Here is a 14,621-nt window from a genome sequence, read left to right on the forward strand (position 1 = left end):
ATGGTGGACCGGAAGGTGCCAAAGAAGGATAGAACTTTGTTTATGTATGCAACTACAGCAGCAAGGATTCTTATTGCAAAGTTCTGGAAGACACCAGATTTACCCACACTGGAGGATTGGCAGACGCAGCTGATGGACTACATGGAGTTGGCAGAAATGACTGGCAGAATCCGAGATCTGAGCGAAGAAACAATGGAGGAAGACTGGAAAAAATTTAAGGACTATTTGCAAAAATACTATAAGTTGTTTGAATGTTAAGATTTGCACGATTAAGAAACGTCACGCTTCTGCAAATTATCTAAGTAAATGATAAAGTAAGTAATGATGAAAAAAACGAGATAAATTAGAAACAAAATATTATGTTTATTAAAAGTCTTGAAAACAAACTACAAACTTTTGAAATTGGCAACATAATAAACTCAAAGGTACAATAAAATGTGAAACAAGATAATAAATTGCTGAACTGGTTAGAATAATGAAAGCAATGTTGAGAGGATGTGAGGAGGTCCAAAAGAAAGTGAATTTGATGATATTTAACTTTTGTCTTCTTTTTTCTATTTCTCTTCATATATTAAAAAAAAAAATGTTTCTTGTATGTTGCTATGTAAATTAATCTGTTAACCTATGGAAAGAAACGCAATAAAAAATTTTATAAAAAAAAAAATCTTATTTTATATTATACATTTCGACTATTTATGTCTCCAATTTTTCCCCTTTAGTATCAATTATTTGAGCTTGACATAATATTGTTCAAATTTCACCTTTGTTCTTATAAACCAATTTTGCATACTCCTCTCAAATATGTCACTAATGCCATGTTAACTTCATATCCTGCATCATTCTAACATTCATACAGTTTACAATACTTTTGCAAGTAGTCTTTAAATTTCTTCCAGTCCTCTTCCACTATCTCTTCTCCCAGGTCTCGAATTCTGCCAGTCATTTCTGCCAATTCCATATAGTCTATCAGTTGCGTCTGCCATTCTTCCAGAGTGGGCAAATCTTCTGTCTTCCAGTACTTTGCTATGAGTATTCTTGCAGCTGTTGTTGCATACATAAAGAAAGTTCTGTCCTTCTTTGACACCATTTGGCCGACAATGCCCAAGAGGAAGGCCTCTGGTTTCTTAAGGAAGGTATATTTAAATACCTTTTTTAGTTCATTATAGATCATTTCCCAGAAGGCCTTAACCTTCGGGCACGTCCACCAAAGGTGAAAGAATGTTCCTTCAGTTTCTTTACATTTCCAACACTTATTGTCTGGCAAATGATATATTTTTGCAAGCTTGACTGGGGTCATGTACCACCTGTAAATCATTTTCATAATATTTTCTTTCAAGGCATTACATGCCGTGAATTTCACACCGGTGGTCCATAACCGTTCCCAGTCAGCAAACATAATGTTGTAGCCAATGTCTTGTGCCCATTTTATCATAGCTGATTTAACCGTTTCATCCTGAGTGTTCCATTTTAACAGCAGGTTATACATTCTTGAAAGTACCTTAGTTTTTGGTTCTAACAATTCTGTTTCTAGTTTCGATTTTTCCACCTGGAAGCCTGTTTTTTTATCCCTATTAAAAACCTCCCTCAGCATTTTGGCTAATCGACTTTATTTACATATAAACACACATGGAGCACTGTAACATGGCTCCCTCTCTCTCTAGCATCAGACAGCAAAGAGAAAAAGGACAAAAGGCAATACAGTAGTCCCACTTCACGGAACACAGTAACACAAACATCCTGTCTCCGTCACTTCCCACTCTGTGGAGTCAAAACATATACTGTCATGTGATAGATAAAAATCCCATGACTGCAATCACGGAGCAGGAATTCTAACAAGGGGTAGTGGACCGGCCCGCGGCTTAAGAATTTTGCCAACCCCTGTTCTAGGGTAATGGTAAGGAACCTTCTTTGGGGCTGAGGGCTCCAATAGCCGTGTGGAAAGCTGCTGTGGGGGAAGGGGCAGTGCATTTTTGTACTGGATGGAACCCACACACAACCACACACCCTTTAAAAACATACAAAGAAAGAACTATTTTCCATGGAAACAGACATATGTGTACTATCAGTCTCTCAAGAGCACTCTTCATTTTCTTTTTTTCACAAAGTTAAAAGAAAAAGTGTACAGACTCCTTATCTTAACTGTGCAAATGGCGAAAAGAAATTGGTATTCCCAGCAGAATGCAAATAAGGTCAATGCACAGCTGAACTGCAAGCACCATTTGCAGCTATTTAGAGACTCAAACTTTATGCAGTTGCATCAGAAATACTGCCTGCATGCAGCTGCAAATACATGGACTTCTTTTTGCATACAGTGGTACCTCGGGTTAAGTACTTAATTCGTTCCGGAGGTCCGTTCTTAACCTGAAACTGTTCTTAACCTGAAGCACCACTTTAGCTAATGGGGCCTCCCGCTGCTGCCACACTGCTGGAGCACAATTTCTGTTCTCATCCTGAAGCAAAGTTCTTAACCCCTAGGTCCTATTTCTGGGTTAGTGGAGTCTGAAACCTGAAGCATGTGTAACCTGAAGCATATGTAACCCGAGGTACTACAGTATTTGCGGAAAACACAAGCCTGCTGTTAATTTCCCCCCTGCTTCGGTTTTCTTACAGAGGCAGGAGCTGCAAACACACTTTGCAGAGCATCAGAGCCATTTTCCAGTGGCGTAGCGTGGGGGGTGCAGGGGGGGGGGCCGGCCGCACCGGGCGCAACATCTGGGGGTTAGGGGGCGCAAATCCACGGGTTAGGGGGCGCAAATCCACGGGTTAGGGGGTGCAAATTACTTGCCTTGCCCCGGGTGCTGACAACCCACGCTACACCACTGCCATTTTCTCTCTGTGCTGTACAGCTGTAGGAGGGGACTGAAAGGGCCAGATGCAGCCTTTCTGTGATCGAGAACTGGTTTGTGGGTTCAGGATTCCCCACCCCTGTTCTAGCGTGTTCTGTTCTCTTTTCCTCTTTTACATACTGATCAAATTCAGTCCTGTGTTCAAGTGGAGATGAGAGGAGACATAGAGGAACTGGAAGGAGATTCACAGGATTATTTCTAATAATTGGATGGATGAACAGTGTCAATTCCAGACAAAATGATCGGTGTGGATTCAGCCAGAGTCTGGCAAACTTGCTGGTGTTTTGTGTTGCGAAAGCTGTTCTTTCAAAATTGCTCTCCTTGCAACCTCTGAAGACAAAATGATCAGACAACAGCAAAGGTTGCTAGGTTTCTCGAGGGTGCAGTGAAATTAAGGGCCACTATCTGAACGATAACCTTGTTTATTTGATTGCCCCCTTTACCCATTGTTGTATTTTTAATTGTATATATTGCTTGTTTTATGTTGCTATGGCCGTTGGCTAATGCAAATAAAGTTTATCTATCTATATCTATCTATCTATCTATCTATCTATCTATCTATCTATCTATCTATCTAACCTCTGAAGAGATTCTAGCAAGCCTGTATGTCATGCCTTGGACTTCGGAAGTCCCTGTTGGCTTTTGCACATAGTCCTGGTGGGTTGACCAATCATTCATAGACGTTGGCTTTTGGAAATGCATTATTTGAAAGAGAGAATTGCAAACATTTACTGTGTATGCGCAACATGGCAGTATGTTCTATAGTCTTTGAAACAAATTCACCAAATTTCTGAAGAGCATTAGAAAGATCAAATTCTTAAAAAACAAACCAAAAACCCCAATCCCGGCCTTGATCACTTGTAGCCACCGAGTGATGAAGCATTTGCACAATTTGGATTCTCACTTTTCGACAGGCAGTTTAAATCAGTTACTACTTGCCTTTTTAAGACATCAGAAATCTTGATGGAGGAGGAGGTTTGTTTCAGAAGCAGCAAAGGTGCAGACAAATGCAACCATTCTCTGTAGACCATTCAAGATGTAATTAGGTTGAGTCAGTCAGCTTGGGAGCTGCCTATTTCATAACCTGTGCATTTGTTGTATAGAAGGCAGCCTACACATCCTTCCGGAGGCTCCAGAAAAAGCCTTCTGCCCACTCATGTTATCTTCTTCAAAAATGAGTTGTTAGATATTTTGTGTGATCGTTTCTGAAGTAAAATCTTAACATGATGCTTATTCAGAAATATGCGGGTAGGAACACAGTTACCTTTGGGGAAAGGCTAAGGCTGTGATTCTTTTACTTCCCACAAAAGTAGGAAAGAAAATTACTCTTTGCTAATTACTTTCTATTAAGTTACTCCTCCTAATGCATCACATTCAGAACATTGCTTAAGAGGCTGTTATGTTCCCAATCTGTTGTGCGATTGTATTTTCTCTCTGGCTCCTCTTCATCTGTTCTTCCTCTTGTCCTTCTCCCGTGAAGTCCCTTTTCATGTTTGCTGCTATTTGTTTTATACAGTGCTTTTTTTCTTAAAAACAATGTTTAGGGGTACTCTCATTTTCCTACTCATATGAAATACTGTCCCTCAATGAGGCCAAACTTAGAGTCACAAAATGTTTAGGGGGATGTGTACCCCTGCGTCCCCCCAGGAAAAAAGCCCTGGTTTTATAGCCTCTAGAGTCCAGAGACTTCCCCTTCCTTGTTTTTCATTGCTGATTTTTTAAGAGCAGAACTGGCCAATGATATTTTGGCCCTGAGGCAGAGCAGCAAATGGTACCCCCTCCCCAACCAAGATGTCTAGCACCCATCCCCGTTGTCATCCAAGGCAGGCAATTCCACAAGCGCCTCTCCCCACCAAGCAGTCAGAGGCAGCAACACTGTATGTGTCTGAATGCTTGTCATTGGGAATGATGAACAAAATCTTGTGACAGCACCGTCCTTAGTTTAACCATGTACTGTGTGCAGAAATACTTCGCAGTTTTCCGCTTCAGCTTCATTGTATGGCCACATGGGGGGGAACGGACCTCTCTGTCCACTGACTTCACACTCTGTAATTATATATATCAGGTCCTCCCTTAAAGAGGGCACGTATTGTGGTGAGACCTGGAAAACCGACACCCTGTGTTGTGGGTGGGTACATTTGGACAGCCACAACACCCGATTGGTAGTTCCCTTGAAGCTGGGTGCAATCTGGCCAATGGAACGCAGTCCAAACGCTTTGAGGGACCTATTTATGCCCGTGCACGTGACCCACAGCTTCCTCTTTCAGTGCCTGCATTCGGAACACCCGCCCACCTGTGCGCTTGACCTTGCTATGCCGTCGTGTGTTGTCTGTCGTTGGGACAGGGGCACAGCAGGGATTCCCCCCACTTGGCTGATTGGCTGTTGCCATTTGGGTTTCGCCTGCCGCGTAGCCAATCGTCACAACTTGTAAGATTGTGGATAGGCTCTGGTTCAGGGGATAGGGATGGGAGAACGCTCTCGCCATCCCAATTAAAGGAATCCAGGGACTTGATGGTTTGGTCAGTCCCTGAGAGGGGGTTGTGCCCATGCCTGAGTCCAGGGGGGCATTTGGGTGGTGCAGATAGCCCGTTCCCTGCTTTCCGCTTATCCAGGTGTTCACCCTTGGCTGACCTTTGCTGGAACCCTGGGTCAGCGTTGCCTGGCAGGGAGCTAGTCAAACCAGAGCCTATGCAACCAGTCACTTTCTGTAATCAGTAAAGTTGTGGCCTAAATTCTGCCAAAAACCCAAACCAAAATTTGAATTTATTTAAGGGGGAGGTTTCTGGGTCCTAACACACAAACAATGGTACCTTGGTTTGCATATGTCTTGGTTTCCATACGTTTTGGATTACAAACATGTCAAACCCAGAAGTGTGTGTCCCAGTTTGCAACTTTTTTTGGATTACAACCCATTTTTTTGGGATTACGCACAAATTTTTTGGGGAGGCCCCATTGGCGAAAGCACTCCTTGGGTTACATACAACCTGTTTTGGTTTATAAACGGACCTCCGTAACAGATTATGGTTGTAAACCAAGAGACCACTGTATCTACCATGTCACTGAACTTGACTTTTTTTTCTAAACTTAAAAGCTCCACATGTAATTTTGATCCAAATGTGGTCATTTGTAATCCATTTAAGCTTTTGCCTAGGTTTCGTTTGTCAGATTGATTAATTTGGCTTCTGCTGTTTTCTTCCTTCACTGTATTCATTCTTATTAATGGCACATTGCATTCAAAATAAAATCTGTGAACTGCTTTGGGAGGTTGAAAAGTTCTATATATAAATACGTAAAACAAAATAATGATTATAAAAAGGGATAATATGGCTGCATTGCCCTTGCATTAACTGACTGCCATATGGGGGAAAGGCAAGATCTATATTGGAAAAAATCAATAAGTTAAAAAAATTATGCTGTGTTGAAAAAACTGGGCAGGTGCAAGTCAGTGGTAAAGGATGAACCTTGCCTGCGGCTCATGGTATGTCTAGCGTAAGGCAAACCATGAGCCGTAGTTCAGATGCAATGACTAGTCCACGGCTTAGTTCCTTGAAGTGCAGCAGTAGGAAGACCACGAGAGGAGAGGAGGAGCAGTGGTTTTTCCTCTGAATGCCCGTGCACTCGTGCGTTTTTGCGTAGCCATGGTTGCATGTGAACTGCGTCTGTGTGATTTGCAGTAGATTGGCAAGGATTTCCGATTCCCATTTGTTTAACAGTGGCAGCAATGAAGTGGGGCCCTGTCTCAGTTATACGGCTGAAATGAAGAAAGCCGGGAGATGTAACAGGAGTGGATTTTTGTGTGGAAGGACTATGTGCTCTATTCAGTTCTGTTACTTAAAACAAATCCCTGGAGTCATAATTATTTAATCTGAAAGTTGCTTCTCTTGCACCAGGCCACCAGATTTCAGGCTCCTAGGAGAAAAACAAAGTAGGAGCCACAAGCCTGAAGTCTGCCTATAGAGCATTGATACTGTTGTATAAGCATATTTAGTTTCAGCAGTGGAAAGGAAATTGTGCCTAAACCCTACTGCTTTTCCTAGCTTAGCCTGTTTTGCTCTGCTTAATATTTCTCTACCAGTCCTCTCTCCGGTCTCACCCAATTTATGTGGTTCCCCCACAGTCTTCTGTGATGTTTCTTAACTAATATGGAGGAATATTCAAACAGCAGAGCCACATTGGAAGTAATCATGTTTGGTAACATGAGGAGCCTTAATTAACAAAGCTGTGGGAGCTCGCTGGTGGAGACTGTGAAACTACCAGAAACATAAATGAATTTTTCTTTATGTGGCTGAATATTCATTTCCATGCTCCTTTAATAACTTTTTATATAAAAAATGATAATGAAGAACAATTAAAAGTTTGTAAGAAAATGGAAAATATGATGTACGGCTTCACCTAGAGTAGATCATGCACATCTAATCTGATAATTTTTCAGCAATTACATGAGTAAATGTATTTACACGAGTAAATGGAATGATTTAGCCACACTGTAGTCCAGCACACATTTTGACAGAGGGCAACATAGGAATTATCTGTTTGGGTGCTTCTGATCATTGTTGCAGTTTTGACTTCCAGGAGCTCCGGTGTGCCAGATCAAGCAACGGCATCCATAAAGGACAAGGCACCTTCATATGCTCATATACAGATCTGGCCCAATGTGGCCTAAGTTGCTATGCAGGGTGCCAAGAGGAGGTCTTCAACAATCCTCCTTGCTGAGACCCTTTAACTGATCATGCAGGGATTTTTCAGTTTTCTCTTGAGCTGTTGTGCTGGGCATATTGCATTTTCTGCGTTGTCATAACACTCTACTGTAAGTGCAAAATCTAGTACAATGGCTTATTTCCTAATGTTCCTTACCATAGTCTGGATTCTGATAGCAAAAGTAAAAATAGATTTGGTGGGAGCAGTTAGCAATACCACTGTTCTTATACCACTGATCTCCCTATCATTTTTGGTTAAACACAAAATAACACTATTTAAACCCACCTGTTCTACAGTATTTAAAACCAGTCTTTCTTTCTTTCTTTCTTTCTTTCTTTCTTTCTTTCTTTCTTTCTTTCTTTCTTTCTTTCTTCACCTTGCAGACATTAAACAAGGGAGTGGATCATTTGGAATGGCATATCCACTGACGGTGTGTGCAGATACACAGCTACCTAGAATATTTGTTTTAATCAAGGGTCGCCAACATGGTGCCCTCTACATGTTGTTTCAGTGTAATTTCCATCTTCCCGGCAATTGGTCATGTTGGCTGGCGCTGAAGGAAGTTGAACAACTTCTAGAGGGCATCGCCTTGGTCCCCCTGCTTTTAGTTGTGTTTTCAAAATGGAGCGGAAAACAAAAGGCAGTTTTGCAGGCACTGACATCAGTGAATGAAAGGTCTCGGACTAGCTCAGAATTGTGAGCCTTAATGAAGGGATGAAATATAGTCAGGCACAGCTACAAAGGAACAACTCACTTAAACCATTTTAACACAGGGGGTGTGGACTTGAAGGCAGCAAATAATCTTGATTGAAATCTAGTCTTTTCCATATTCTAGTTTTCTGTGTTTAGGTTTTTTAAAACCAAGGCAAAGGTATCCAGGGTTCCTCAGGTAAAGTCCAGCAAGAGCAGAGCCATAAGCTTGTGCTGATGGTGTCACTCAGCTGGTGTTTCGAAGCTATATATTTGCTGGCATTGTCAATCATTTGTTGCAATAGAGCATGAAAAACATTCCAATATAATGGGAGATTACCGATATGGCCATTGCTTTAAATATCTATTGCTAAACTTGGTAATATATATTTTTTTCTGGTTATTCATACTGCCAGCTTCCCATGGCATTACAGTGGTGCCTCGCAAGACGAAAAGAATCCGTTCTGTGATTCTCTTCGTCTAGCGTTTTTTTCGTCTTGCGAAGCAAGCCCATTGACGGATTAGCGGATTAGCGCTATTAACACTATTAGTGGCTTTTAGTGGCTTATCTGCTGATCGGATCAGCTGATAAGCGGCTTAGCGGCTTAGAAAAAGGGGGGAAAGGAAAAAAAACCAGCAGGAACTCACAAGACATTGTTGTCTTGCGAAGCAAGCCCATAGGAAATTCGTTTTGCGAAGCACCTCCAAAACGGAAAACTCTTTCGTCTAGCGAGTTTTCCATCTTGCGAGGCATTCGTCTTACGGGGCACCACTGTATAATAAAAGCGGGGTTGTATTTTTTTGCCATTACATCAGAATTGCTAGCTGTGCTCCTCAGAATGAGGAGCCTTTCTTTAGTGCTGTAAATATGGACAGATGTTGAAAACTGTTTTGCATATCGATTACTCAAAGAAGAGTTTGGAGTTTGGATTTGATATCCCGCCTTTCACTCCCTTTAAGGAGTCTCAAAGCGGCTAACATTCTCCTTTCCCTTCCTCCCCCACAACAAACACTCTGTGAGGTGAGTGGGGCTGAGAGACTTCAAGGAAGTGTGACTGGCCCAAGGTCACCCAGCAGCTGCATGTGGAGGAGCGGAGACGCGAACCCGGTTCCCCAGATTAGGAGTCTACCGCTCTTAACCACTACACCACACTGGTGTAAAAAGTGCCGTTTTATTTGCCATGTAAATTACGACAAAGTTTCTCAACTGGTTCTCAGATCGTCTTAATGGATTGCTGTAACCCTGCCTTATGAGACATGCAGACTCACTGCCACCATTAAATATTTTATCCACTCATGAAAAGTTAATATGCTGGACTAATGTGAGAACTAGCAAATGGAATTGTGAGAACCAAGACATTACAGAGTCTGTTGCCTTCTTCTGTGTCCTTTCATTTTACTTTGTCTCGTCATTTATTTTTATTACCCATTTCTATTATCTGAATCTAAATTGCCAACCAAATAGCACCTTCTGTTATGTAGGGTTTAATTTTTGTTACGAGAGAGTAGCAGACATGAGGATGGAGGGATCTGATAGATACCATGCCTGCGTTTTTTTGGCTCAGCCTTTTTATCATCTCTGCCATACTTGAGAACTGTTAGTTTTCCGCTGTGAAAGACTCTAAAGCAGAAGGAGTGAGTCACTCAATATGTACTATGTTCCTGGAGGGAATCTGCCGAAGTGTAAAAGCAGAAATTGCTGAAGCGTTTCTTAGGTTACCTGCAGTTCTTTACCCATAGCATTTCGCAACTAGGTGTAGTTTAAACCTTTATTTTTGCAGCAGGGAGAAAATAATGCTTTGAGACACCAAGGGTGTTGATATCTCAGCCACCATGGGCTGCTGAGTTTTCTACCACTTTCTCCATCATCAAAGACTAGGAGCCAGAGATATTTGGCAAGTCTACCAGTGTTTCTGTTTAGTCGCCAGTTTGTCCTGTGCTGAAATTCTAGTGGTTGATGTTTGGCACATTTAAGAGATGAGAGCTTGGGTGTCTGGATGCTAGTACACTGGTACCTCAGGTTAAGTACTTAATTCGTTCCGGAGGTCTGGAGATCCATTCTTAACCTGAAACTGTTCTTAACCTGAAGCACCACTTTAGCTAATGGGGCCTCCTTCTGCTGCCGCGACGGCCGGAGAACGATTTCTGTTCTCATCCTGAAGCAAAGTTCTTAACCTGAGGTAATATTTCTGGGTTAGTGGAGACTGTAACCTGAAGCGTATGTAACCTGAAGCGTATGTAACCTGAAGCGTATGTAACCCGAGGTACCACTGTAGTAGAATGTTATCAGCACAGAGACTTTACTTCACCTCCTGCACAATGCCCCCATATTAAGATGCTATTATAGGGGAAAGGAGTGGATTTTAAGGGGAGGGGTTCTTCAGAAACTATTTTTATTTATATCATTTACATCTGTTCTTCTTTGAAGAATCTCATAGCAGCTTTCAGAGCCTCTCACAGCCATGAGATGTAGCTTAGGCTAAGAGTGGCTTTTGTAAGACAACCAAGATCATAGCAGCGCATGGGTTTGACCCATGGTTTTTCATATTGAAGCCTGACATCATGATCTAAGCAAGTCATAACCCCAGTGAGCATGGTATTGCTCAAGTATAACCCCTGCTCCAGCAAACATGGAGGACTTGTCTGCCCTCTTAGGGCTATGGAACCCTTCTTCATCCTGGTGTCCTTCAGATGTTTTGGACTACAAGTCACATCGCCCTGGCAATGATCAGAAGCGCTTTTCTATAAAATTCAGAGACCCAGTGTCCAAATGGCTGCACACTTTGGAGGAAAAAGTCACTTGCCTTGAGTGACCTTGACTCTGCATAAAAAAATTCCTTCCAGTAGCACCTTAAAGACCAACTAAGTTAGTTCTTGGTATGAGCTTTCGTGTGCCTGCACACTTCTTCAGATACACTGAAACAGAAGTTGCCAGATCCTTCTATATAGTGAGAAGGTGGGGAGGGGTATTACTCAGAAGGGTGGTGGGAATGGGAGATTGGCAGATAGCTGAGATGAGCCTGTTGACGACTCTAACGACTGTAATAGGTCTTGCAGGAAAAGGCAAGGGGTGAGAAGGTGAGAAATGGCTTAGTCATGTATAATGAGATAAGAATCCAATGTCTTTGTTCAGACCAGGTCTCTCCATGGACATTCTATACAAGATCTCAAAGTAGCTGTTTTACTACAAAGGAATTTCAGAAATAGACTGGAAAGAGAAGCTGCTGAATTGCAACTCATTAACAAACTTAAAACCATGGAGAGACCTGGAATTTTTTAATTTTGACTATGGCAGACCAACACGGCTACATATCTGCAACTTGACTCTGCAGTTGTTGCAGTTCTAGATGAAGTACCCAATGCCAGAGGTGTGGGGTCAGTTTCCGCAGTCGGCTGATGTCGACACATATGCACTGGTTGGCAATTTGCTACCAAGACCAAGTTCAAGGAGTTGCAGCACGCAGTCCGGCTGGAAATTGTGTTCCAACCTGCAAGCCAAGTGCAGGACAGTTGTATGTGAAATCCTCCATCTCTAAAGACAACAGTCATACTTCTCTGCCCTTCATCCACATTATTTACTCTTGCTGAAGAGGAGTGGGGTGGAGAAATACGGTACATGACATTACACCATGTTGCATATTTGCATAAATACATGTTATTGCAGAGGGAACTTGTTGAGGAGAGGGCAGAAATTATATGAGGACAGAGAACTGTGGGGTGGAGAGAGGATGTCATAGGGAATACCTCATTTATGTGAGTAAAATTGGGGGGTGGGAAAGCCTGACCATTGAAATTGTACAGTGGTACCTCGGGTTACAGATGCTTCAGGTTACAGACTCCGCTAACCCAGAAATAGCACCTCGGGTTAAGAACTTTGCTTCAGGATGAGAACAGAAATCGTGCTCCGGCGGCGCAGCAGCAGCAGGAGGCCCCATTAGCTAAAGTGGTGCTTCAGGTTAAGAACAGTTTCAGCTTAAGAACGGACCTCCGGAACGAATTAAGTACTTAACCCGAGGTACCACTGTAATCTGGATAGTTCCTTCCTTCCTTCCTTCCTTCCTTCCTTCCTTCCTTCCTTCCTTCCTTCCTTTCTTTCTTTCTTTCTTTCTTTCTTTCTTTCTTTCTTTCTTTCTTTCTTGTAGAAACATTGATTGGGTTGTTTCCCAACAATTATCAAAGGCTAGAAGCTTGTGGTTTTGCTTTTTAATGAAAGGTGAGGTTCTCAGGATCCAATTCAACCCACTGTCCAGTTAGATGTGAGTTAGCAGCAGCATTTTTTGTTTTATAATGCAGTTGCAACCATCCCATTATGCTCAGCTGTAGTCAGAGCTATATCAGGTGAAAATGTTTTCACTTCTCGGCTATGTTGAAAGGACTGCTTGGTGCATAAACCAAACTTTTCTATCTCTAGTGCTCTAGACAATCCTTTTAATTGTTCTGCAGCTAGCTCTCACAAAGCCTACATATCACTTTAGTTTCTAAAAATGCTAATTTGGAAACTAAGGTGGGATTTAGTGCAGGAGTGCAGTTAATTTTTGTATTTATAATATCTAAAGATTGCATAATGACTGTAACATTTAGTGTGTGTCACTTCACGCTATTTATACTCTTTTGTGCATATTAGTATGGTGGTTTTCAAAGCCTGTTCTTAGGCAACCCTGGGCTCCTTGGAAGATTATCAGGGAATCCCCTGAAAGACTGTACAATTTTCTCTGGCAATGCACTGCTGCAGAGGCGGGTTGTGTACCTTCTAGGGCACAGATCTTCCAAGCAAATTCGATGGTGCCCAGCATACCTGGGTGGTAGTGGGCATAAACTGAGAATGTTTAATGTCCCGGGTTTCTCTGTTACGAGTATGGAGTTTGTTTGTTTTTTGCTAAAAATGTACAAGGCTTCATCAGCAAACAAACTAGTATGCAAATGGTTGCCTGAACTAAAGGATATAAGTTGGAAAACCACTGCAGTAATGGAATAAAAGTATTAACATGTTATAGTGGCCTGATTTCCACTTAATGCAAAGCCATGGTTTAATCTGACTATCTTTACAATAGTTTATTGGCTGCTAACAAATGACTTTCATAAGCCATTGTTTGTTGTTGGTTTATAAGCCCTGGTTCACCATGGCTTGGCATTACATGCGAATCCACTCCTCACCCGTGTGCCAGAAGCAGACGTAGAGGTGTTCTGAGTGTTGCTTTGCCTGAAGCAAGCTAGGAACATCGCTTCCCCCCCTTCAAAGTTAACCCATATGAATTTAACCATTATTAGAAGGGGAACAAAAATTATTTATCCTTTTTGAAGCTTGCCTGACATTGACCCTCCTGCTTATTTTATTTATGTGTACCTTATTCCTCAATTGGCCACTGTTTGGGTACTAAGGGAGATTTTGTTCTCTCTTTGTGAACTTCCTTGAGAGGGCTCTTTGCCTTGAAAGGTAGTATATAATATTTAAATAAGTTGAACTCTGTTTATGATACTTACTGACAGTGGCGTAGCGTGGGGGGTGCAGGGGGGGCCGGCCGCACCGGGCGCAACATCTGGGGGTTAGGGTTAGGGGCCGCAAATCCACAGGTTAGGGGGCGCAAATCCACGGGTTGGGGGCGCAAATTACTTGCCTTGCCCCGGGTGCTGACAACCCACGCTACGCCACTGCTTACTGAGAAGACAAGGCTATTCCTGTTACAAACTTTCAGTTCTTTCTTCCTGTTTCAGATTGTATTAGAGAACAGCAGCCGTGAAGACAAGCATGAGTGTCCTTTTGGTCGAAGTAGTATCGAATTAACAAAGATGCTGTGTGATATCCTGAAAGTGGGAGAGTTACGTAAGTATCACCTGTGCATTGTAAGCAAGCGTTTTGTAGTGTACAGAGAGTAGTCTGGTGAACTGCATCACAACATTTCCTACAGACTCCACCCACCGGCCCTGGGTTCAAAATTAGCAGGGCGCCAGGCGCATTTTGCACCTAAAGATTTTCCTTTTGCGAGCACCTCAAAAAGTACGGGTGCCATTTTTTGTGTGGGTGCTTTGAAGCCTCAAAAGTAACAATAGACAATATGTTAAGGAGTTGAACAATAAAGAGTAGAGTGTTTTGAAATTTCAATGAATTTTAATGACTCCCCCCTACCCCATGCTGCAGTGCCATACATACTAAACTTGTGCATTGCCAAATATCATAGCTTTGGGTGTTATTTTCAGTTTTTGCTTTTTAAAAACTTATTAAAATACTTAATTACAATCTGCGATGCGGACATCTCAAAGCAACATACAGCAAATCATAAAATACAATAAAAAATACAGTTAAAACAATCAGAAACAATTAATGACGATCTGGCGGCTCCCAAAAGTATTCTATAGTGGTGGACATCAGTAGCCAGCAATAAACGGTG

At 42.1% G+C, this 14,621-nt stretch overlaps 1 protein-coding gene across 3 annotated transcripts in view; it reads left to right on the forward strand.

Annotated features, from left to right (window-relative positions):
• Positions 1–14,621, forward strand: part of ELMO1 (engulfment and cell motility 1) — a 330,457-nt gene that overhangs the window by 171,176 nt on the left and 144,660 nt on the right. For all 3 annotated transcript variants that reach the window (XM_081165141.1, XM_081165139.1, XM_081165140.1), the window contains one exon: positions 13,948–14,056. In XM_081165141.1, the coding sequence (XP_081021267.1) occupies positions 13,948–14,056 (109 nt within the window). The remainder of the gene's footprint in view (positions 1–13,947; positions 14,057–14,621) is intronic.

This window comes from Podarcis bocagei, assembly GCF_964188305.1.
Source record: "Podarcis bocagei genome assembly, chromosome: 12".
NCBI classification, from domain to species: domain Eukaryota; kingdom Metazoa; phylum Chordata; class Lepidosauria; order Squamata; family Lacertidae; genus Podarcis; species Podarcis bocagei.